Raw genomic sequence first — 24,026 nt, forward strand, 5'->3', positions numbered from 1 at the left:
CATTCTGTGAAATCTTTTACAATGGGGGTGGTGAGACACTAGCACAGGTTGCCCAGAGGAGAAACTGTCCCATCCCTGGAAACATTCCAGGTGAGGTTGAACAGGGCTCTGAGCAACCTGATCTAGTTGAAGATGTCTCTGCTCACTGCAGGGGGGTTGGATTGGATGACCTTTAAAGGTCCCTTCTAACCCAAACCATTCTATGATTCTATGACTTGATTTTTGTCAGTGCTGCACAAGCCTCACAGCTCTTACCTGTGAGGAGAAAAACAGGAGTGATCACTTCAAAGCCAGGTAACTTTAGTCTAGAGATGAAAATTAGCTGTTAAGCACACTTAATGCTGGGCACCACTGCTGAGAGGAGGAATCTGAAGTTATATTCTTTAATATAATCCACTGAAACGTGCAAAAAGCTTCAGCAGGGCCAGATTTCATTTTCATGCATTTTCCACTTCTGTGATTTCATTACTTCCAAGAGACTTTGCTGTAATCTACAGGCTATGAGATAAATAATTAGATTCTGAAATGAAAAGCCGCAGTGCTGCTGGTACAAATATCAGCTCTGACATCAGCTTCAACCAGCCCATAGCTCAAGTTCTAACTCATTAGTGGGGCCAGAGCATCATGACAGGGAGGCCAGGCTGAGAGTTGGGGTTGTCCAGCCTGGGGAAGAGAAGGCTCCAGGGAGACCTTAGAGCAGCCTTCCAGTACCTGAAGGGGCTCCAGGAGAGCTGAGAAGGGACTTTTGACCAAGGCATAGAGTGATAGGATGGGGGGGGTGATGGCTTCAGACTGGAAGAAGCTGAATTTAGATTAGACATGAGGAAGAAATTCTTCTCCATGAGTGTGCTGAGGCACTGGAACAGGTTGCCCAGAGAAGATGTTGAGACTTAAAGCCTGTTGGTGTTGAAAGCCAGGTTGGATGAGGCTTTGAGCAACCTGGTCTAGAGGGAGGTGTCCCTGCCCATGGCAGGGGGAGTGGAACTGGATGATCTTTAAGGCCTCTTCCAACTCAAAGCAGGCTGTGATTCTGTGATTCCTGTAAAACTGAAGAAGTAGCTTCTGTCACTCATCTTCTCTCACCCTCAGGTCCTTAAGTCATAGAAAACCACGGTGAGATCTCCAGCTGGGTGTACTTCATTTCCTACACTGATCATATCACAGGGTGACAATGACACCAAAGCCTTTGCCAGCTCATTTGTACCACTGTTGAGTTTACTGCCTGTACTCTGCATCCTCTGCCAAAGGCAGCTCAAATGGCCTGATGTGGAGCAGCCTGGAAACAAAGGAATATAAGGAACATGCAGTCCCCTCTCTTGGCCAGCATGGCATCTCTGCTGGCATCAGGACTGCTTCAGGCAAAGGCAGGAGTGAGGTTCATCACAATATTTATTGTTTCAGTCCAAAAATGGTGGCTCTGTGAACTCTTCTCTTGCTAATGGACTCCTCTTTCAGATGGCAAGAGCAATTCCATTCTCTCTGCTCTGCAGGCTATGATGCATTTCTGCTTTCCATGATTTCCTGTAGCTCACTATTCCCAGCATCAGCATTCAGCAGAAGTAGGTTGACTCTCTTGATCTGGTCTTCTCTATGGGCCTGATCCTGTCCAGTGCTGAGTTCCTCCTAAGAAATGTGGGTGCTCTGACTGACCATATCTCCTAACAGCTAAAATGCTACAGCCTAAGTATGAAAAATCACCTGAGGAGGGGAAAAATGAGACATGACAGCACAAGAAGTACAGCAACAGAAGGCAAGTGAGTGGTTCGACTCATGGTGACTCAAGCTGAGATCTTTGCCAGCTTCTCCCCCCTTCTCCCTTCCCTCTGCTCATCCTCTGGCACAGGGAAAGCCTGGCTCAGCCCCTCTCCTTCTCCAAACATGTCAATTCTACCTCCAAGCCAAGCCAACAAGCAGGGACCACCTGCAGGAATTACCCAGGATGACAGGAAAAAGCCCAGTTCAGTAGACAAAAACATTGGTTAGCTCAGCTCAAGTAGGTGTTGCTGATTGACTGCAAGCACCGCTTGTCACTTGGGAGCAGCACAGGGCACATCATCAAATGTGCAGCACTACCCTGAAACAGAGAGAATGCTGCTGCAGGCACCACTGGGCTGTCCTTTTTCTCAGGACAGATGAAAGCTCCACTGCAAAGTAATTGATCCATGGTAAGGTAGCAGGTGATAAACAAGCAAAGGGGAAACCTCACCCTCAGAAAACCCAAACTAAGCATTTTGGGGCTGTAACACCAAAGCAGCCTTGTGCCTGCATGAAACCAGCAGCACAAGATTCATAAAGCTCTCTGCTGGGAATGAAATTAAGGCACTTTCTGCTGTTCCATATCATAGCCTTGTGCCTGCATGAAACCATCAGCACCAGTCAGGAAGGTCTGCTGGGACTGAAATGAAAGTACTTGATGTGATATGGACAGAGCAGAAAGGAGGAGGGAAGGACAGATAGCAGTCAGACCATAGCTGCAGGCTGGCTGTGCCTCCAGACGTAGGGCAGCATCACTGTGGAGCTTCCGAGACCAGGGCAGAATCATGGAATGGTTTTGGTTGGAAGAGACCTTCAAGATCATACAGTTCCAACCTCCTGGCATGGACAGGGGCACCTCCCATTGGCCCATGTTGCTCAGGGCCTCATCCAACCCGGCCTTGAACACCTCCAGGGAGGAGGCAACCACAGCCTCCCTGGGCAACCTGTTCCAGTGTCTTCCCACCCTCACTGGAAAGAATTTCTTCCCAATCTTCTGTCTAAATCTCCCCTCTCCCAGTTCAGAACCATTTCCTCTCAACCAGTCATTACAAGTCCTCGTAAAAAGTCCCTCCCCAGCTTTCTTGGAGCCCCCTTCAGGTACTGGAAGGCCAGGTCCAAAATGACCATCAACTCCAAAGCAGCTCTTTAGAAGGGAGGATGAGGGTCAAGAGCCTTTTTCACCTGAGCCTCACTACTCAAAGCCAAGTATGAGACAGCCTCCATTGGTCAGTAGAGTCTGGAAGCTACCTGCCATCTATCAGCAGATCAGTTTCTGGGGAGGACCAAAGAAAGGACACTCCCAAAAGGACAGCACTTGAGTGTGACTGGACATCCAGGGATGTTCCTCCCTCACAGCCACTTGTGCTAAGAGAAGTGCAGGACCAGCAGTGACTCCAGGAAGCCAGCCTGCTTCCTGCTCTTCTGCCACTGGAAGCCAGGTAACAGCAATGTCAATAGCAATGAGCTGAGTTTATCTACACCTAGGTAGGGACAATCCAATCACAACCTCTGGGGTGAAGGCAACAAGGAGCTCTCCTCAAAAAAAAAAAAAAAAAAAAAAAAAAAAAGGCAAGTTTAGCAAGTTAACAATAAAACCCAGACCCCTTTTGTTCTATCCTCAGGTTGCAGAATATTTCAGTGTCTTGCCAAAAGAGCAGCAGATGGAGTTGGACAGACTGCCTGCAGATTTCCAAGCAGCCAGACAACAGCAAAACCAAAATGCTGCTTGGTTGAAGGCACTTGAGAGCTGCATGGTGATCTGAGCCATTATCAGCTTTGGAAGATAGTTGCCTTGCCCCAGGACATCATGATCATGTCTGTGTCCTGAAAACATGTAAGGGTCAATCTGTTCAAACACTGCTGGTGCTGGATAGGAGGAAGACCAGAGGGAAGAGACAAAGAAAGTGCAAGGTGCTTCTAAACCATGCTACCAAGAGGTTGATCTACAGGAGATTATAGGTGCCCTGATGGAGAGCAGCTCCATGAAGAAAGACCTTGGAGTGCTGGTGGGCAGCAAGTTCTGCATGGGACAGCAATGTGCCCTTGTGGCCAAGAGAGCAAATGGGATCCTGGGGTGCAGCAAGGAAAGTGTGGCCAGCAGGGCTAGGGAGGTTCTGCTCCCCCTCTGCTCTGTCCTGCTGAGACCACACCTGGAGTGGGGCTCCCCAGTTCAAGAGAGACAGAGACCTGCTGGAGAGAGTGCAACGGAGAGCCATGAAGATCATTAGGGGACTTGAGCATCTCCCCTGTGAAGAAAGACTGAGGGCCCTGGGGCTGTTTAGTCTGGAGAAGACTGAGAGGGATCTGATCAATGTCTATCAATAGCTGAGGGGTGGGGATCAAGGGAAGAGGGCCAAGCTCTTTTTGGTGGTGCACAGTAATAAGACATAAGAACAACAGGTACAAGCTTAAACATAGAAGGTTTCACCTCAACATGAGGAGAAACTTCTTTCCAGTGAGGGTGATAGAGCCCTGGAGCAGTCTGCCCAGAGAGGTTGTGGAGTCTCCTTCTCTGGAGCCTTTCCAAACCCACCTGGATGCATTCCTGTGCAGACCACCCTAGGGGATCCTGCTCTGGCAGAGGGGTTGGACTGGATGATCTCTGGAGGTCCCTTCCAACCTCTAACATTCTGTGATTCTGTGATTGTGCTTTTTACTCTTGTGATGGTCTGGGTTTGGAATAATGTTGGGCAGATCATTTACAGCGGACAGCCCCCTCCACATGTGTGGGAAAAGGATGTAGGATGCCAGGCCTGACACTCAACTTGTTTTCAGTAGTTTCATCATGTCCTTGTGCACCCACAAAGACAGCTCCTCTGCCTCTTTCACATGTTTTTCTTCTTGATCTAGGTCCCTGGGTGCCCTCTCACAACAACTGTTCTTTAGCAGTTCCTGGGCACTTCAGCATCTCCAGGAACATGTCCTCCCTGGAGCAATTCTTTACTTTCTCATCAGTGTCAACCTTGCTGCTTGCTGCTGTCAAGGGTGCTCCACTGAAGGGCACCCAAGTAGAAGGCAGTGGTTAAAAAGGAAACAAACAAAAAAGCACGGAGGTCAAAATAATAATAATAATAATAATAATAATAATAATAATAATAATAATAATAATAATAATAATAATAATAATAATAATAATAATAATAATAATAATTATAATAATAATAATAATAATAAATCCCTTAGGGCAACAGCACAAAGAGAAAAAGCTGAAAACCTTTTGTGCTTTGAAGCTGTAATTAGCAGAACTGCCAGGACCAGAATGCTTGCAGGAATCTCTGTGTTGAGGCTGTCACAGCAAGATCAGTGATGTGATGGTGCTCCATGTGCCCAGAACCAGGGAGCCTGACATGCCAGGGAACTGTCACAGTGGCCAAAGGGGAAATTCAGCAACAAACCAGCAGAGCCTGTTGATGTCTTATGTGAGGCATCTCAGAAGAGGCAGAAATTGCAGGCAGGACCCAGCATGGCACAGGAGATGTCCAACAACTGCAGGCAAAACACAGCATCTATGCCTAGGACACTGAAGTAGGTTGAGAGAAGGTTGAATCTCCATCCCTTGTGGTGTTTCATAGAGGCAGAGATGTGGTGCTGAGGGCCATGGTTTAGCACCAGCCTTGGTAGATTTAGAGAATGGTAGGACTGGATGACCTTAAAGGTCTTTACAACCAAACCCATTCTATGGTAGTGTTTATTTTTGTAAGGTTGGTCTGGAACAACACTCTTCAAGGACACACGAGGTGAAGCGAAGAAGAGTCCCAGAGATCACAAAATTCCTTCTGTGCTCCTCACTCTCCAGTGTAGAAGTTATCTCCATGGGTTCCACAGACCACTTTTGTAGTAATCCAGACTCCTTAAGGATGAGCACAAAGATCTCCACCAGAGCAACAAGTATAGGAATGGCCAAAGAGCTTTTTGTTCAGCAAGTTTGTTCATAAGCACACTGGGAGAAAACCTCTGATCTTGACCTAGCTTTGCTTCTTGAGTTTCTTCTGCTTCCTTTCATTATCAGTTGTTTTAATTCCTTATCAGTCTGCCTGTTCCTGTGGTCACACAGGAATGCATCCAGATGGCTTTGGAATGTCTCCAGAGAAGGAGACTCCACAACCTCTCTGGGCAGCCTGCTCCTGGCCTCCAGTACCCTCACAGTGACAAAGTTCTCCCTTCTGTTCCCCTGGCACCTCTTCTGCTCCAACTTGCCCCCAGTGCCCCTTGTGCTGTCCCTGGCCATCCCTGAGCAGAGCCTGGCTCCAGCCCTGCACATCTTTATCCCCAGCCATGAGGGCAGCCCTCAGGCTCCTCTACTCCAAGCTCCAAGTGCCAGCTCCCTCAGCCTGGCCTCACAGGGAGATGTTCCACTGCCTTCAGCAGATTTATGGCTCTGAGGTGAACACTCTCCAGCAGTTGCCTGAGGTCCGTCTTGAACTGAGGGGCCCAGAACTGGATGCTATATTCCAGGGCAGAGCAGAGGGGCAGGAGAACTTCTCTCGACGAGCTAACCACAGCCCTTCTAATCCACCCCAGGATGCCTTTGGCCTTCTTGGCCACAAGGTCACATTGCTGGCACCTGGGCATCCTTCTGTCCAAAAGAGCTTCAGGGGACCTAGAAACAACTTCTGTGCTTTACCCCCTGCCCCAAGCTAAACTTTGCCATCCAATTCTTCCCCCTCCACTTGTTTGGATTCAGATGCAGACGAGGATCCCATACCTTTTGTTCCACCCTTAGAAACTGAGCAAGTTCTTCAACAGTGAGGTGATCCTTCTTGTCACTGTAGCTTAGGAGCAGCAGGTAGAGGTCTCGCCGGAGGGACATCATCTTGTAAAACACTGAAAATTCTTCAAAATTCAGGGTGCCTTGGTTCTCATCTGTGTCTGCTTCCTAAGAGGCAAAGATACTCAGGTAAGCAGGGAACAAAGCAGAAGAGCATTTAGGTACATCACCAAAATCTAATAAACTCTAGTCTGCAAGATTCTGTTCAGATTCAAATCCTAGTAGGCAAAAATAACTGCAAACTTCTACTGTGAGGTTGGATTTGTTGGTGCAGTTACCAGACTAAAGCCACAGCTTGCCTGTGAAAGTCGCCGTTCCATCTTTACTTCTGAATTCATAGACTCATAGAACCATTTGGGTTGGAAGGGACCTTGAAGATCATCTAATTGCAAACCCCCAGGGACACCTCCCACTAGACCAAGTTGCTCAAGGCTTCATCCAGCCTGGCCTTGAATACCTTCAGGGAGGGGGCATCCACAACCTCCCTGTGTAAAGAGGCTCAGTGTGGTGGGTGAGTACCACACTCAGCTTGGGCTTTATTTTGATCTCCGTTACCCTCCTGTATGCCCTGCAGTTATCCTGGATTAAAAGCTAGCAAGGAACATCATCATTTCACCCTGTGGCTTTCCCTATCAACAGGGGCTGATGTTTGAAAGCATTCAGGACAATATCACAGTCTTAAATGTGTGTTAATGCAAACTGCAACCCTCCCAGCCCCCTGTCAGCACCTGCAGAGGGGACAAGTCTGCAACAGCACTGAGGCTCTGCACCAAAAGAGATGCCCAGCCTTTGTTTGTCCTCAGAGGCAGGAAGAGAAGAAAAGAGTATTTAAGGCACAGCACTACAAGCTTTTTCCTGTGAACATCTGCCTAAGAGGATTGCTGTGGATTTTCCAACAAAGAATCTCTTCTGGAGAACTGCTGTCAAACGTTATCTAGGTCTCCACGAAAAATGAACTTCAGGGAAGCTACAACTCTGGCTGAGCTAGAGGCTGTGAGCAGAGAACGGAGACAAGGTGAAAGGAATGCTTAGAAATGTGCTGTTGCTGCCATGGGCTCTGTCCTTCACTCACAGCTGCATGCAGTGGGGTTTCCCTGTACTTTTAACCCCCCCTTGCTGTTTCCAAGCTATGTTCTGCTAAAAGTGCTGCTTCCTTCTCTTCAGGTCAGAACACCTCCTGTGCAGAGATCTTCAATGTTGAACCTCTTGGCTTTGAACCTGTTGGCTTGCAAGTTCTTCTCCAGATGGAGGGCATCCTCATCCTGCTGCTTCCTTCTCAAGACAGCTCTTCCAGTTGGTGTCCAAGCTCACTTCTTCTCTAGAAGAGGAGCCAGTCTAGCAGCAGATGCAAGAAAGCTTTTGCTTCCCAGGGCCCCAGTTTTGTTTTCCCTTCACATAACACACCCAGCTTTGAAGCATGTCTTAGAACAGGAACTCACCTTTACACCAGTGACCCTCAAGCCCCATACTCTATTCCCAGCCCTTCAGGACTGAGCTCTGAAGGACTAACAGCAAACAAACTGAATCACAGAATTGTGAGGGTTGGAAGGGACCTCAAAGATTCCAACCCGCCTGCCATGGGCAGGAACAGCTCACACCTTTTATTCTGGACCTTAATTTCCTTTTCCTTTTTATATTGAACCTTCACCATTCCTCTAAAATCTGGGGAAGGATCTTAACTCAGGTACAGGCCATCAGCAACTGCAGCACAAAGTAGCAAACCAGCTTATTTTTAACCCAAAGTGGCCTCTGATTACACAAAAGTGCCCTACTTGCAGACAGAATTTTTTCTCCTGCTTCTCCTCAGCCCCAGGATCTCAGGGAGCTGCGTGTCACTGCAACTGTCATCTGAGCACAGCCAAGTAAGCAGAGCAGAAAATACTGCCCAGCTATCTGCTGCCAAATGGGACTTTGAACCATTTTATTTCTACTATGTACCTTAAATAATGTTTCTAATTTGTGGGTACAACTCAAATCCATCTCTGCATCACAACCCCACCAGTTTCCAGTCTTCTGTAGTCTTTGGGGAGTAAACACTCCATAGGGATATCTCCAATGTGGATTTTATGCCAAACAAAGCACCTTTGACCATAGAAGACACTTCAACTTTCTCCTGTTTCACAGCAAACCAGCTTCTGGCTGCTGCTGGTTTTGAAGTCAGGATAACTTTCTCTTGCTCCCCAGTATTGTCCTTGGCTTTATCTTTTCTTTCCTGCAGCAGAAGTAGAGCTGGGGGGAAATGGTGACTGTTTTCAGACAACAGAAGCAAAAACAAACCAAAAGGGTTTCTGACTTAGTGAGAAGAGATTGTTAAAAAGAACTAATTACTTTCATAAATCTGGATTCTACTAAATCATTTTCCCTAAAGGAAATGAAAAAACGTTTCAATAGAAAGAGAGTAACTTCACTGTCCATCAATGCCAGCAGAGAACAATTCAGTTCAGAGATTAAACCAACAATGCATCTGAAAAAAAAAAAAAGTCACATTAATAAATTCTCTTCTCTGAGGTTTATCTCAGAAAAATAATGTTCTCCTGAAGCTTCCTCTACAAAAAAAAGAACACCTGGAAAAACTCTGTGAGATTCATGGATTGCATTGGGTTGGAAGGGACCCTCAAAGGTCTTCTTGTCCAACCCAAGCTAACAGAATCACAGAACATTAGGGGCTGGAAGGGACCTCAAGACCTCATCCAGTCAACCCCCGTGCCAGAGCAGGAGCATCTAGAGCAGGTCACACAGGAACACATCCAGGGAGGTTTTGAATATCTCCAGAGAGGGAGACTCCACAACCTCCCTAGGCAGCCTGCTCCAGTGTTCTGTCACCCTCACAGTGAAAAAGTTTGTTCCTCCTGTTTCCATGGAACTTCCTACACCTCTACTTCCATCACTGCCCCTTGTGCTGGCATTGGGCATCACCCTGCAGGGTCTGGCTCCAGCCTCTGGGCACTCACCCTGCACATCTTTATCAACATGAATGAGGGCACCTCTCAGACTCCTCTGCTCCAAGCCCCAGCTCCCTCAGCCTGGCCTCACAGGGAGATGTTCCACTGCCTTCAGCACTTTGTGGCTCTGCACTGGACTCGATTTCAAGTAGTTCCCTGAGGTCATTCTTGAACTGAGGGGCCCAGAACTGGACACAATATTCCAGATGTAGCCTCACCAGGGCAGAGTAGAGGGGAAAGAGAACGTCTCTGGACCTACCAACCACAGCCCTTCTAATCCACCCCAGAATGGCATTGGTCTTCTTGGCCACAAGAGCACATTGCTGGCTCATGGTCAACCTTCCATCCTTTTTCCCCTTCACTGCTCTCCAACCTATCCTAATCCATGGGGTTGTTCTTTACCAAAAACAATGCTGGAGAGGAAAAAGTTTTAAGTCTCAACGTGCAGGTCCTGCTGTGGATCTGCTCAGAAACAGACAATAATTGGGACTGTGCTAGGAGCCACCAACCTGAAACATCTGTCGGACCTTCCTGCGGGGCAGGTTGACGTTGAGTTTGTGCATCAGCTGGTGGATCTCCTCGATGTTCAGCAGCCCATCTCCATTCTTGTCAGCCTCCTCAAAGGTCTGCTTGACCCAGCTACAGGTGTGTCAAGGAAAGGTACAAGAGGATTTCCTCGTGGAGAAGGTAGAGCACAGCAGTTTGGCACACAAGTGGCAAGATGTGAACGCAAGGGAACAAGGCCTTGCCCTGGCTCTTCTGGGTGTGGGTGAAAGCCTCCTTAGCAGGGCTTTAACTTCCAGGGAGAATCACAGAATGTTAGGGGCTGGAAGGGACCTCGAGAGATCATCCAGTCCAACCCCCCTGCCAAAGCAGGATCACCTAGAGCAGATCACACAGGAATGTACCCAGGGGGTCTTGAATATCTCCAGAGAGGGAGACTCCACAACCCCCTGGGCAGCTTGTTCCAGTCTTCTGTCACCCTCACAGGGAAGAAAGTTTTCCTCCTGTTTCCATGGAATTTCCTATGCCTCAACTCCCACCATTGGCCCTTGTGCTCCCTCCTGGCACTCACCCTGCACATCTTGATCAACATGAATGAGGTCAAGAATTGAGCATTACTCAAACCAACCTTCACAAAGACGTCATTTTCAAGCCAAAACCTCTGGGCAAGGCTTACCACAGCCTGCATTAGAGTTCCTGGGATACAGTGGGGAGTCCTTGCTGGCAAAGATCTGGTGCTATCTACATGGCTGTCTCCAGGCTGATGGCATAGCAAAGCATTTTTACTACTCTGCACCTTCTGCTATTGTACCAATTGCTGCTACCTGGTGTAACCAAGACTGTTCTATCTGAGGGCTGCTGGTTTTGTGGCTCGACTCAAGGAGCCAAGCTCAACAGCCAGCTCTAGCAGGGACAACAGCAATCCAGTGCATGAAGATGAAATAGGGAAGACTCCTGTGGAACCAGCCCAAGCACATTGTTATCAATCACCTTCAGTTTCCATAAGAACCTCATAAAAAATTAACCACTCTGGGGTTTCTATGCTCTCTCCTCCAAGACTGCCACACTGTCCATGCGCTTGTTAACTCTTCCATCTCTGGACAACTTCTTGCTGTCCAATATCTCTGCCCTCACCTTGTGCTACACCTTCTGCAAGGCAGCAACAACCCCACAGAATCATAATTGCACAGGAAAAACAACGGATAGAGCTCAGACATTTGTTGTTTCTCCCTTCACAGGGACAAAATGGTACCAAAGAAAGCTAGAAGCTGTCAAACTTGAGACACTTGAAGAGGTGGCTCTTCACATAGCTTATAGCTTGTCTCTAACATAGATTCAGAGAACGGTTTGGGTTGGAAGAACCCTTAAATATCATCCAGTTTCAACCCACCTGCCATGGGCAGGGACACCTTGCACTAGCCCAGGATGCTCAAGGCCCCATCCAACCTCACCTTTTTCTGGGATGTTCTGCAGAATTCACACTGAACCAGATTTTTTTCCCTTTCACCCTTGCTGCAGTTTCATTTAAATGCTTCACGCTGGTTTATTTACAGCTAGGCTCACAATCCCAGCTCCTCTGCAGTCTCCTTTCTGCTACCAGCTTCTCCTCTCAAAACATACTCTAAGTCTTCAAATATTGCTGGGCTTGATCCAATATCTTCTTCCACTTCTTCAGGATCTTGGAACAGGTTGCCCAGGGAGGTTGTGGATGTCCCCTCCCTGGAAGTGTTCAAGGCCAGGTTGGATGAGGTCTTGAGCAACCTGGGCTGGTGGGAGGTGTCCCTGCCCATGGCAGGAGATTGGAACTGGATGATCTTGAAAGCCCTTCCAAATCAAACCATTCTATGAATCTTCTTCCACTCCCCCCTTCATTCTTCCTGAATGCCTCCACTTCCAAACCAGTACCTTGCAGCCCCTCTTTGCACACAGATCCCTTTGCAGCTTTTTCTAAGTCCTCCCACTAGCTGAAATTGGAACAGGCTCATTTTGTCTGCAGCCTCCCAGCTGCCACATTTGATAACACAAACAAGACTCAAAGTGATGTTTCATCAGCAGAGAACATAGAGCAGATAGGTTCAGCTCAGAAAAGCTGGGGATAAATATAGCAAGCAGAGTATGTGTGCACCAGAGCATGCAGTATGTCCCCCAAATCTGTGCCTGTCTTGCAGCAGAATTAAAGTCTCCAAGCATCCATTCAAACTACCTGAAGTACTCCAACAAGAGTATTTTCATGTGCTCACTGCAGATTTCTGTCTGACAGAAGAAACAGGTCTCAACCTTAATTGAGATGAGCTTGGTCTGGGTGGTTCAGCCTAGGAGGAAGATTGTTGTGTATGTTTTACATATCAGTCATCCCTGCTGGGACAGCAAGCACCTCAAGAAAATACTCAATGGGCATGAATCTTTACAAGGAGTTCATTGTGGTTATTAGGCTACAACAAACTTTTAATGAGTTTTATATATGTGTGCTCCTCACCATCAATGGAGGCTGACACACAGACACCTGACAGACACCAAGCAAGACACATGAAGATGGCCAGGAGCTGCTAGTCAGGTTAATGAAGGACCCTCCCAAAATGTTAGGGTTTCACCTGTGCAGAGGCTAACAAATTACAGAATCATAGAATGGCTTAGGTTGGAAGGGACCTCAGAGCTCATCTACTCCAAGCTCCACTCCATGGCCAGGGACACCTCTCAACTAGACTCAGCTGCTCAAGGCCTCATCCAACACCCCCATGGAGGAGGCATCCACAGCCTCTCTGGGCAGCCTATTCCAGAGTCTCACCACTCTCCTACCAAAGAATTTCTTCCTCAGCCCCAGTCCAACCCTGCTCTCCCTTGGTTTCAAACCATTCCCCCTTGTCCTGTTGCTAGACACCCTCATGAAAATTCCCTCTGCAGCCTTCCTTAAGGTTTCCTTCAGGTGTTTTAAGGCAGCTCTAAGGTCCCCCAAAGTATTCAAGTAGCACCTTGAAATAAGTGTCTTCTAATGGACCTTGCAACTTTCAGCAGAAGAATAAAAGCTCAGTAGGGCCAACAGATGACAGGAATCATCTTTTAATGCAAGATTATCATAGATTCATTCATAGATTCATAGAATGATTTGGGTGGAAAGGGACCTTAAAGATCATCTAGTTCCAAGTGCCCTGCCATGGGCAGGGACACCTCCCACCAGCCCAGGTTGCTCAAGGCCTCATCCAACCTGGCCTTGAACACCTCCAGGGAGGAGGCAGCCACAGCCTCCCTGGGCAGCCTGTTCCAATGTCTCCCCAACCTCACTGAAAAGAATTTCTTTCTAATCTCCAGTCTAAATCTCCCGTCTTCCAGCTCAAAGCCATTGTCCCTTGTCCTATCACTACAACTCCTTGTAAAAAGTCACCTTCCACTAGACCAGGATGCTCAAGGCCCCATCCAACCTGACTCCACTGCAGTTTCCTCCAGTCTCTGAGGCACAGCTGGTGTTTCACTGCATTGGTAAGTGGCCATGTCAAACCCATTGCTCAAGTTTCCACTGCTATCCACAGCAAAGTTTGTGGTCACTCCACAGGAGGTGAAAGGGCAACTCCCCGTGCTGAAGTCCCTCAAAACCAAGCCTGAAATCCTGAGGCAGAGCCTGGAGCTCAGCTCCCCAGAGGATACTGGTCGTGTGTTCTCTGTCGCTTGGCGAGGGAGTCCTCATCGCTGATTCCAGCCATCAGGTACTTCAGCCCCGTGATCCAGGTGCGAGCCTCCTCTGGGTTGGATGTGATCAGATCCAGGGATTCCATGTGGTTGCCATGGTAAATAGTAAAGCAGCAGCTGGGCTCAAAGTTGCCCTCGGCATGGCGGTGGAAGATTTCAGACTGCCGACCTTCTGTGACTTTGTAAATGGAATCGATGATAACTGGGGGCAAAAAGGGAAACCAGGGATGGACATGCTTGGACATCCACCCAACAGAGAACCACAGAATCCTTGTGCTTGGAAAGGACCTCTAAAGCTCATCCAGTCCAACCATCAACCCAACACCACCATGGGCCTTAAACCATGTCCCCAAGTGCCATGGCCACAGGTTTCTTGAATACCTCCAGGGATGGGGACTCCACCAACAACCTGGTCAAGCTAACTTGTGAAGCACTGTGTAGCTCCAGAAGAACTGCTCCCACCACAGCTATGCTTTCTACATGGTTGTGCTAGGGTAGTGCTGTGGCACCCAATGCTGTTTCATACAGCAGCCCTGAGGCACCACAAACTGGCCCCAAACCGTCAACTGTCATTGTCTGTAGCCTTCCCAGCTCCTTAGTTTTCATCACAACGACAGTTCTGTGAATTTCCAGCCCTTATCTTATCCAAAGCCCCACTAATCTGAATTTCCAGTTCCAACCAGTGCAGCAGGAGCAATTCCCATGAGAAATTATGCTAGGCAATAACCTCAAGATGCCACAATGCCTAAAGAAAATGATCACAGTAAAGATGAAGAAACCTTGAGTCTAAGCCCTTGTAGGTTCTGTGTCCAAGTTTATGATGTCTCCATTGAAGAGCTCAGTGTGGTTTGTTACCAAGACCCTCTTCAGTTTGCTCAGAGTTCATACAAAGCTATGGAAAAGGCTGACCTCTGACTGACCTCACACTCCCCTCCCTGTCAGAATCCTGAACTTGTAGGAGGTGGTTAAACCCTTCCCACCCTCTTGAAACCCTTTGTGCAACCACATCACATTGACCCCAAGTATCAAACCCTGTGTGTTTAATCCTTCTGTAACCCCCATGCCACCACTGAACACCCCCTCCCTGCCCCCAGGGAATCAAAAGAAATGTTCCAGGTTTACTTTTGGCCTTTTCACTCTTTCTGGAGGGCCTCCATCGGATGCAGGTCCTGTGCTCATCCAGGTAGAAGAGTCGGACGAGCCCTTTGGTACCACTCTTCAGCTTAACCATCTGGGTCCCAGACTGCATAACACCCATGCATCTTTCAACTGTCAAGCAGAAGAGAACAAATTCAGTGACATGACCACCTGATGCCATTAATCAAATGCTCTCCAACATCTGCAGAGCATCTCAGATTGTTGACCTTAATGACAAAGACTGGTCCTTGCTCTGGGACCCACATTCTTTCTTCTCCTCACTACTAGCTTCTCCACATAGGAAAATAAAAAAAAAAATCATAGAATCACAGAATGTTAGGGGTTGGAAGGGACCTCTGGAAATCATCATGTCCAAGGTCCCTGCCAAAGCAGAGTCACCTAGAGCAGGTCACACAGGAACGCATCCAAGTGGGTTTTGAAGGTGTCCAGAGAAAGAGTCTCCACAACCCCTCTGGGCAGCCTGCTCCAGGGCTCCAGCAGCCTCACACCAATGATTTTTTTTTTTTTTCAGATGTTGAGGTGGACCTCCCTGGGTTCCAGCTTATACCCATTGCCCCTTGTCTGACACTGGGAACCACTGAAAAGAGCCTGGCCCCTTTTTCTTGAAGCCCACCCCTCTGATATCAATAGATACTAATCAGAAGTCCTCTGAGCCTTCTCCTCTCCAGACTAAACAGCCCCAGGGCAGTCAGTCTCTCTTCAAAAGAGCGATGTTCAGGTCCCTTCATCATTCTCATAGCTCTCTATTGGACTCTCTCAAGCAGATTCCTGTACCTCTTGAACTGGGGAGCCCAAAACCGGACACGGTTTTCCAGGTGTGGTCTCACCTGGGCAGAGTAGAGGGAGAGAAGAACCTCCCCTAGACCTGCTGGCCATACCTTGATGCACCACAGGATACCATTGACCCTCCTGGCCACAAGGTTCCCATGGAGAACTTACTGTCCGCTAGGTCTGCAAGGTGTTTCTGCATAGAGCTGCCATCTCTCAGAACACCTCCCCACGTACCCGTATGTTGAAGGAGGATATTTCTGTGGAACACCACGCTTGTCTCATTCAAGTATTTTCACATGATCACACACAGTGCTGGCACCTGAAAGCCCAGCACTCCACCAGCTTTGCCTGGTGAGCTTTTCATTCAAGCTCCACACCCCTCTGGGCTCAGCAATCCTGGACTTTTTCTCTCCTGCTTCTGACACTGTGACAACTGTCCCCAGGACAACAGGCACACAGCCCCTCCTCACTGCCACTAACACCCTCTCCATCCTGCTACCACATTTCAAGAACATGCTGTGGTGACTTCCTTTCCTCCATCCTCCAGGATGATGATAATGTTTTTGCTTCTCTGTGTTTGGACTAAAACAGACCCAGCTCTTCCATTTCACCTCACATCTTCCCTCCTACAGTTTTCCAAACACTAGGATCAAGATAACTTTTCCTCTTGATCTCAGTACACATCCATGCTCTCAAATTACCTTCTCCTGTTTTTATCCACTCACAGCCTCTCCTCACTTGATATCAATCCAAATTCACCTCCCACACGATTTGTTTGCACTCTGGCAGGCTCCCAAATGCGATCTGGGTCTGTCTTTGTGTCTACTTATCACCCTTCTCTTCACCACCTCTCTCCTCAGCACTCCTCTTGCTACCACAACCAAGGCTAACACACCCTCCCACTCCTCTCTGCCAGAGCCAGGATTTATTTTCCCAGTTCCTGATACCTCCTTAGCTCCACAGCAAGTGGCCCAAGCAGCAGTGGACTTCTCACCAGGTGAAACCCCAAAGTGCTGCCCTATGCCAAAGCACAGCGTGGTGGCCCTGCACAGCACAAGGGTGGCCAGAACATGACTTCCAGCAGAGAACCACACAGCTTCACAGCATCACACAATGATGGGGGTCAGAAAGGACCTCTGAAGATCATCCAGTCCAACCCCACTGCCAAGGCAAGTTCACCTAGGGCAGGTCACAGAAGAACATGTCCAGGTGGGCCTTGAAAGTCTTCAGAGATGGAGACTCCACCAGCTCTCTGGGCAGCCTGCTGCAGAGCTCTGCCACCCTCAGAGTAAGGGAGTTCCTTCTCCTGTTTAGAAGGAGCTTCCTATGTTCAAGTTTATGTCCAGAGAGTTGAGATGAAGTTTGCTTGGATTCACACCCAACAAACAAGAATTTTCCTCCAGGCAGAAGTCAGGCTCTCCAGAAGAAAAGGCTGTTCTGGTTGTGTGTGGCTATGCAAAGCTGAGCTGTCACATTAGGCTGGCATGCAAACTGCAGGCACACTTTGACTGCACTGTTAGAGTGATGGATTGCAAGAAGGTTTTAGCTCAGGAAGAGGTTTAGCAACAAGCTACTCATCACAAACCATTGCTTCTTTGCACCTAAGGCTATCAGTTATTAATAAAAGCCTTACAAAATAGCAATTCTCACACAAGTCTTTCTATTATCACTAGAAAAAAAATGGTTTCACTAACATGTTGTGGAAGGCAGCAAAAGGCAGAAGAAAGAGGATGACACTGCTTTAATGTAACAAAAGCAGAAAATGGGCCAGGCTCAGATAATTACAGCCAACAAAACCATGAGGAACAAAAGAAAAAAGCACAAAAGGCATTGCAGTGTCATCTTCACTGTTTCAATTGCCTGAGCACTTCCACATCACATCTGGAAGTGTTAGAGATACCTTTCACCTACACATTTCTCAGACAGACTTCAGAATCAAAGTGATATTGAATAGATTTTCAATCACTTTTTTTTCACAAGCAGAGAAAACTGGAAGCAGTCCAGTCCCTGCCAAGTATCTCAACATTCTCCACTTCTCAAATGCTACCTGCAAGAAGTCTGGTACCCAGGTAAGCACCGTCTTTTCTGCTTGCTCTTTTTCAGTTGCAGGAAAACACCAACAGAACACAAACATTTAAAGAAGAGTAAATTAGAAGTAGATAATCAATGAATAAGAGAATTTTGGGGGGCTGGAAAAGCCCTCTAAGATCCATCAAGTCCAGCCTTCAACCTGAGACCACCATGACCATTAAACAATGTCCCAAAGTGCCATGGCCACATGTTTCTTCACCACCTCCAGGGATGGTGACTCCATCACCTTCCTGGGCAGCCTGTGCCAATCCCTGACCACTCTGGCAGCAAAGAAATTTTTCCTCATCTCCAACCTAAGCCTCCCCTGGCACAATTTCAGTCCATTTCCTCTCCTTCTATCACCTGAGAGGGAGAAGAGACCATCCCCCACCTCACTCCAACCTCCTTTCAGGGAGTTGTAGAGAGCAATGAGATCTCCCCTCATCATCCTCTCCTCCAGGCTGAACAATCCCTCAGCCATTGGTTGAGGGATGTGGTTGGATGTGATGATCTTAAAAAGTCTTTTCCAACCAAAGAGATTCTCTGGGTCTCTCAATGTGTGGGAGAGCTCATTGCTTCCTCCCTGCTGTGTAGGTACTAATCACAGAACCAATGCACTTTAAGGTGACAGTAATGCCACACCACTCGCCTGCCCACCACCCTCCCCTTCAGCTAGTTATCAAATACAAGCACACAAAGGAAAAACAAAAGTCTTTTCCAAATCTATTCCTAGTACGCTAATTTCAGTCTCTAGCCAGAAGTTCAGCAGGGACAGACACTGCACATTAGCATCTGAATAAGGTGAGGTTATGGAACACAGGCAGTTCAGAATAAAGCTCCAGAACAATTCTAAATGCTTTCACCAAGGGACAGCAAAACGGGCTCCAGAAAACATTTAATCCTCTAGATAGATCATGAATCCCAAGTAAATGAAGCAGCTCCTTGATGCAGATGGATACTCAAATCTGAGGAAGCAAGACATGGCTTCCATTCTATGGTAGTTTGCTAACACAAGGACTGACTGTGCAGTTACTTGCTCTGAGCCTGTCAATTAATAGAGTTAAAGTAAAATACAATGCAGTTTGTGTTATAAGACTGAAGTTAACCTGGAAGTTCAGTGTAGTTTGTGTTACAAGACTAAAGTTAACCTGGAAATTCAATGCAGTTTGTGTTACAAGACTAAAGTTAACCTGGAAATTCAATGTAGTTAGTGTTACTGGACTAAAGTTAACCTGGAAATGTAATGGAGTTTGTGTTACAAGACAGAAATTATCCTGGAGATGCAATGGAGTTTGTGTTACAAGACAGAAATTATCCTGGAAACGCAATGGAGTTTGTGTTACAAGACAGAAATTATCCTGGAAACGCAATGGAGTTTGTGTTACAAGACAGAAATTATCCTGGAAACGCAATGGAGTTTGTGTTACAAGACAGAAATTAACCCGGAAACGCAATGGAGTTTGTGTTACAAGACAGAAATTATCCTGGAAACGCAATGGAGTTTGTGTTACAAGACAGAAATTATCCTGGAAACGCAATGGAGTTTGTGTTACAAGACAGAAATTAACCTTGAAATGCAATGGAGTTTGTGTTACAAGACAGAAATTATCCTGGAAATGCAATGGAGTTTGTGTTTCAAGACTAAAGTTAACCTGGAAATTCAATGGAGTTTGTTACAAGACTAAAATTACCCTGGAAATGCAAATAAAATACTCTGTTACTGCAATGTATATTTCAAGATTCTCTTTCACCAAATCTGAAAGCTGCAGCCACTTCTCTTTCCAGAGGTGGGCAAACTTCTTGCTGCCAGCCTAACCTCCCCCTGACAGACACCCTGCCCTTTCGTGGGGGTTAAGAATACTCACAGTCTACTTCCCCCTCCCCAACCAACCATTTCAAGCGACCCAGATCTGAATGCAGAGGGTTTAATCGCGGTGCAAGCAACCATCATCATTCCCAGCAGCACACACATCTCCTTTCCAGCTGGAGCAGCCTCTCTCCCGAACACTAAGGCAGATACAAACCCATCTGTGCCAGCTGGACCTTCTCCGAGGCGGCCACGCTCCCCAACACATGGCAGGCCTCAGAAGCCAGCAGCAAAGCCATCGCGGAGTCCAGATGTTCCTTGCAACCCTGCACGCTGGCCAGGTGCTGTCTGTTCTACCTGCCAAGGCTGCTCCTCGCTGCTGAATCCATGGAGCTGCTGCCTGGGAAGGCTAAGCCGGGGCTCTGACCGCTGCCCACACACGACCTGCCCTTCCCGAAGCGCTCTAATCCGCCCCAAATCAACCAGCACCACCTTCTGTGCAGCCCTGCTCTAATCTAGCCCTGTGTGCAAGCAGGGCTTTAATAACCAGGGAATTGCTCAGCACTGCACCCAAAGTCACAGCTCTGGGCACAGGTCTGACAGCCCTTGGAAACGCAGAATGGTTTTGGTTGGAAGGGCCCTGCACAGGTCATCCAGTCCAACCCACTCTGCAGTAAGCAGAAGCATCCTCAACTAGAGCAGGTTGCCCAGAGCCTTGCTGAGCCTCACCTTGAATATCTCCAGCCTCAGCTACCCCCCTGGGCAACCTGTTCCAGTGCTCCACTACCCTCATGGTAGTACCCCCTGGACCAGCTCTGGTTTGCAGTTAATTGGGGTTAATTCCTAGCAGCCAGAGTTATGAGGCACACATCTGCTTGCTGGTGTGCTTCCCCTCACAGCCTTCAAGCAGGTGTGAAGATTACACCACTGAAGTTGTGAAACAGATTGAATTTTTAAGTCAAAGATAAACTGTTTTGCTGCTGTCTACAGGAAGTTCTTCCTGGGCTGCATTCAAAGCAGTGTGAGCAGCAGGATGGGAGAGGGGATTCTGTCCTTCTGCTCTGCTTTGCTGAAACCACACCTGTAGCACTGCCTCCAGTTCTGGAGCCCCCAGCACAAGAAGGACCTGGAGCTGCTGGAGAGGGTCCAGGGGAGGCCACGAAGATGATCATAGGGCTGAAGCACCTCCTCTAAGGGGACAGGGTGGGAGAGTTGGGGCTGTTCAGCCTGAAGAAGAAAAGGAAGGCTCCAGGGAGACCTTAGAGCAGCTTTCCAGTACCTGAAGGGGTTACAGGAGAGCTGGGGAGGGACTTTTGACAAGGGCTTGTAGTGCCAGAACGAGAGACAATGGATTGAAGCTGGAAGAGGAGAGATTGAGACTGGAGGAAAAAATTCTTGCCACTGAAGGTGGGGACCCACTGGAACAGGTTTCCCAGGGAGGCTGTGGATGTCCCCTTCCTGGAGGTGTTCAAGGCCAGGTTGGATGAGACCTTGAGCAACCTGGGCTGGTGGGAGGTGTCCCTGCCTATGACAGGGGGGTTGGATCTAGATGATCTTTGGGGTGCCTTCCAACCCAAAGCAGGCTGTGATTCTATGAATTTTCCCTGTTACAGTATCATGGAATGGGCTGGAAGGAACAAAACCAATATTTCTAGATGCACCCAAAAGGAAAAAGGGTTGGTTTCATGTTTTGCTTTCATGGACTTAGCATCACAGCCACCTGGCCAAACACAAGGATTAAGGCATCAAGAGCATTACCAAACAATGAGAAGTGTAATTAATAAAGAGGATACAAACATTAAGCCAACATTAAGCTTGAGGAGATAAAAGAAACACATAAAATGCAGATGTTACTGAACATCAGCTCAGGGTGACTGCTATGCAAAGCACAGAATTATAGAATTCTTTGGGTAGGAAAAGGCCTCCAAGATCAAGTCCAACATTCAGCCTAAAACTTCCAGGGGCATTAAACCCTGTCCCCAGGTGCCATGGCCACACATTTCTTGATCACCTCCAGGGATGCTGACTCTATCACCTCCCTGGGCAGCCTGTTCAAGTGCCTGACCACTCTTGCAGGAAATAAATTTTTCCCCCAGACTGGAGACTGGGGTGCAGTTAAACAATCCTGAGGCAAGCAGTGAAGATACAAAATGGTTGGAGTTGGAAGGGACCTCTGGAGATCACCAAGTCCAACCCGCCTGGCAAGGCAAGGTCACCTAGAGAAGGTCTCACAGGAATACATCCAGGCAGGTTTGGAATGTCTCCGTAGGTGGAGACACCTCTCTGAGCAGCCTGCTTCCAGTTCTCCATCATTCTTAAATTAAAGAAATTCCTCCTCCTGTTCACAGGAACATTCCTCCTCCTGGAACTTCTGATGTTCCACTTTGTGTCCATTGCCACTTGTCCTGTCCCTGGGCACCACTGAACAAAGCTTGGTCCCATCCTCCTGACCCCCACCCTTTAAGTACTAATCAGCATTGATGAGCTCCCCCTCAGGCTGCTCTGCTCCACACTCCCCAGCCCCAATTCTCTCAGCCTTTCCTCCTCACAGAGATGTTTCAGCCCCCTCAGCATCTCTGTATCCCTTTGCTGTACCCTCTCCAGCAAGACCCTGTCCCTCTTGAACTGGGGAGCCCAGAACTGGACCCAGTATACTCTGGATGCAATCACAAAAACATCACCCAGAAAACCAACCCAAATCTCCAACATTCTCACTTGTCTGAACTCATCACCCTGGTTTGCATCATTTATTTATTTATCACAGGAAAGCTTGAAGTTCTCCTTTATGCTAATGCCATTAAAAGCCATTTACTCCCTATCTCCAAGCCCCTGAGAGCACATCTGATCCAAATCCCCCAGAACAGCAGCAAGATCCAGCCCACCATGCAGCTTACCACTAATGTCATCAAACTGTGGACTGCTGGTTGGTTATGTAACAGCCAAAGAGCCCAGGAGAGCTGAGGCCACAGATGCAGGTCTAGAGGAATCCACAGCCCCACTCAGACTGTTTTTAATTGCCACATCTCATATTCTGTGCCAGATTTTAAATTGCTTTGCAGCAAATCCACACAATCCCAACATGATGGGGGGTTGGAAGGGACCTCTGGAGCTCACCCAGCCCAAGCCCCTGCTCCAGCAGGGCACCCCCAGCAGCTTGCCCAGCAGCACAGTGCCCAGGGGGGGTTGGAAGCTCTCCACACAAGGACACTCCACAACCTCTCTGGCCAGCCTGCTCCAGCCCTCCAGCACCCTCACACCAAACAACTTTCTCCTCCTGCTCGGATACAACCTCCTGGGTTCCAATTTGTGCCCCTTGCCCGTTGGCCTGTCCATGGGCACCACTGATAAGAGTCTGACCCCAGCCTCTTGCTCCCCACAGGCCCTTGAGCTCTTGCTGAGCATTGATCAAATGTCCTCTGGGGCTGCTCTTCTCCAGGCTCTATAGCCCCAGGGCTCTTAGCCTTTGCTCCTCACAGAGATACTCTTTCAGAGCTGTGTTCTGAAGTGTTGATCTCTAAAAGGGGAACATAGAATCACCAAATCCCAGCATGGTGGGGATTGGAAGGGACCTCCAGTCCAATCCCCTGCTAAAGCAGGGCACCCCAGCAGCCTGCCCAGGATCACAATGTCTGGGGGCCGGGGGGGGGGGGGCGGGGTTGGGATCTCTCCAGAGAAGGAGACTCCAGGTCTCTAGGCAGCCTGTTCCAGGGCTCCATCACCCTCACAGCACAATTTTCCTCCTCTTCTAACCTCAGGGAATTTTGCAGTAAGCTTCTTACAGTGGATTTAATCATAATCTCTGTGAAGCCCAGGGGGATGAGCTGGACAATCTCTTACACTTCAGCAAATCTCAAGAAATCCTGAGGGAAGTCACAGACACCAGCAGGAACACCAAGGGCTGGTGCTAGTCCTTGCAAGGCCCAGCTGAAAAGCCTGCAGGTGTTTTATTCCACCTCTCCAGAAGGTAGAGAACCAACACAGGAGGAGCAATGAGTCAAATACAAACTATGACCACTCAATGCAACCCTGAGTGCCTTACAATGTGTAAAACAACTCAGCTTGGAAATTCACTAAACAGCAAAGGGGTGAAGCTTCAGAATGAAAACCAGAAAGGATGGCAGCAACCCACTCCAAGTTTCCCAGCCAAGTCACCTATGTGCTCCTCAGCAGTGCTAAGGCAGCAGCTCCTCCTCTGATGCTTCGCAACAAGCCATAAACAACAGTCTGAAAAACATCTCAGGAGCTGCACCTCTGGATGCAGAGGTCACAGTGGAAAACAACAAGCCACAAGCTCTTGCTCTTCTCTGTCCTAAGCACATAAAGAAGGATCATAGAATCATAAAATAGAATTGTTTTGGTTGGAAAAGCCCTCTAAGGTCATCAAGTCCAACCACTGACCTAACACCACCATGGCTATTAAATCATGCACCCAAGGAGCAGGCCCCTAAGAAACAGACACCCAAGGAGCTGGCCCCCAAGAAGCAAACATACCTTGTTCTAAGCCTGCCTTTCTTGTACTCCATTAAATGTCATCCCTGTTCCTCAGCCTATTAGGTACCACCCAGGGCTT

General features: G+C 48.1%; 1 protein-coding gene across 1 annotated transcript in view; it reads right to left on the minus strand.

Moving 5' to 3' along the window:
- The window catches only part of PLCH1 (phospholipase C eta 1), a 68,107-nt gene that overhangs the window by 27,545 nt on the left and 16,536 nt on the right, over nucleotides 1-24,026 (minus strand). The window contains exons 2-5 of the mRNA XM_054385770.1: nucleotides 14,773-14,919; nucleotides 13,609-13,852; nucleotides 9,975-10,104; nucleotides 6,461-6,631 (exon numbers count right to left, since the gene is read on the minus strand). Of these exons, the coding sequence (XP_054241745.1) occupies nucleotides 6,461-6,631; nucleotides 9,975-10,104; nucleotides 13,609-13,852; nucleotides 14,773-14,919 (692 nt within the window). The remainder of the gene's footprint in view (nucleotides 1-6,460; nucleotides 6,632-9,974; nucleotides 10,105-13,608; nucleotides 13,853-14,772; nucleotides 14,920-24,026) is intronic.

The sequence above is a fragment of the Indicator indicator genome, chromosome 13 (assembly GCF_027791375.1).
Source record: "Indicator indicator isolate 239-I01 chromosome 13, UM_Iind_1.1, whole genome shotgun sequence".
NCBI lineage: Eukaryota > Metazoa > Chordata > Aves > Piciformes > Indicatoridae > Indicator > Indicator indicator.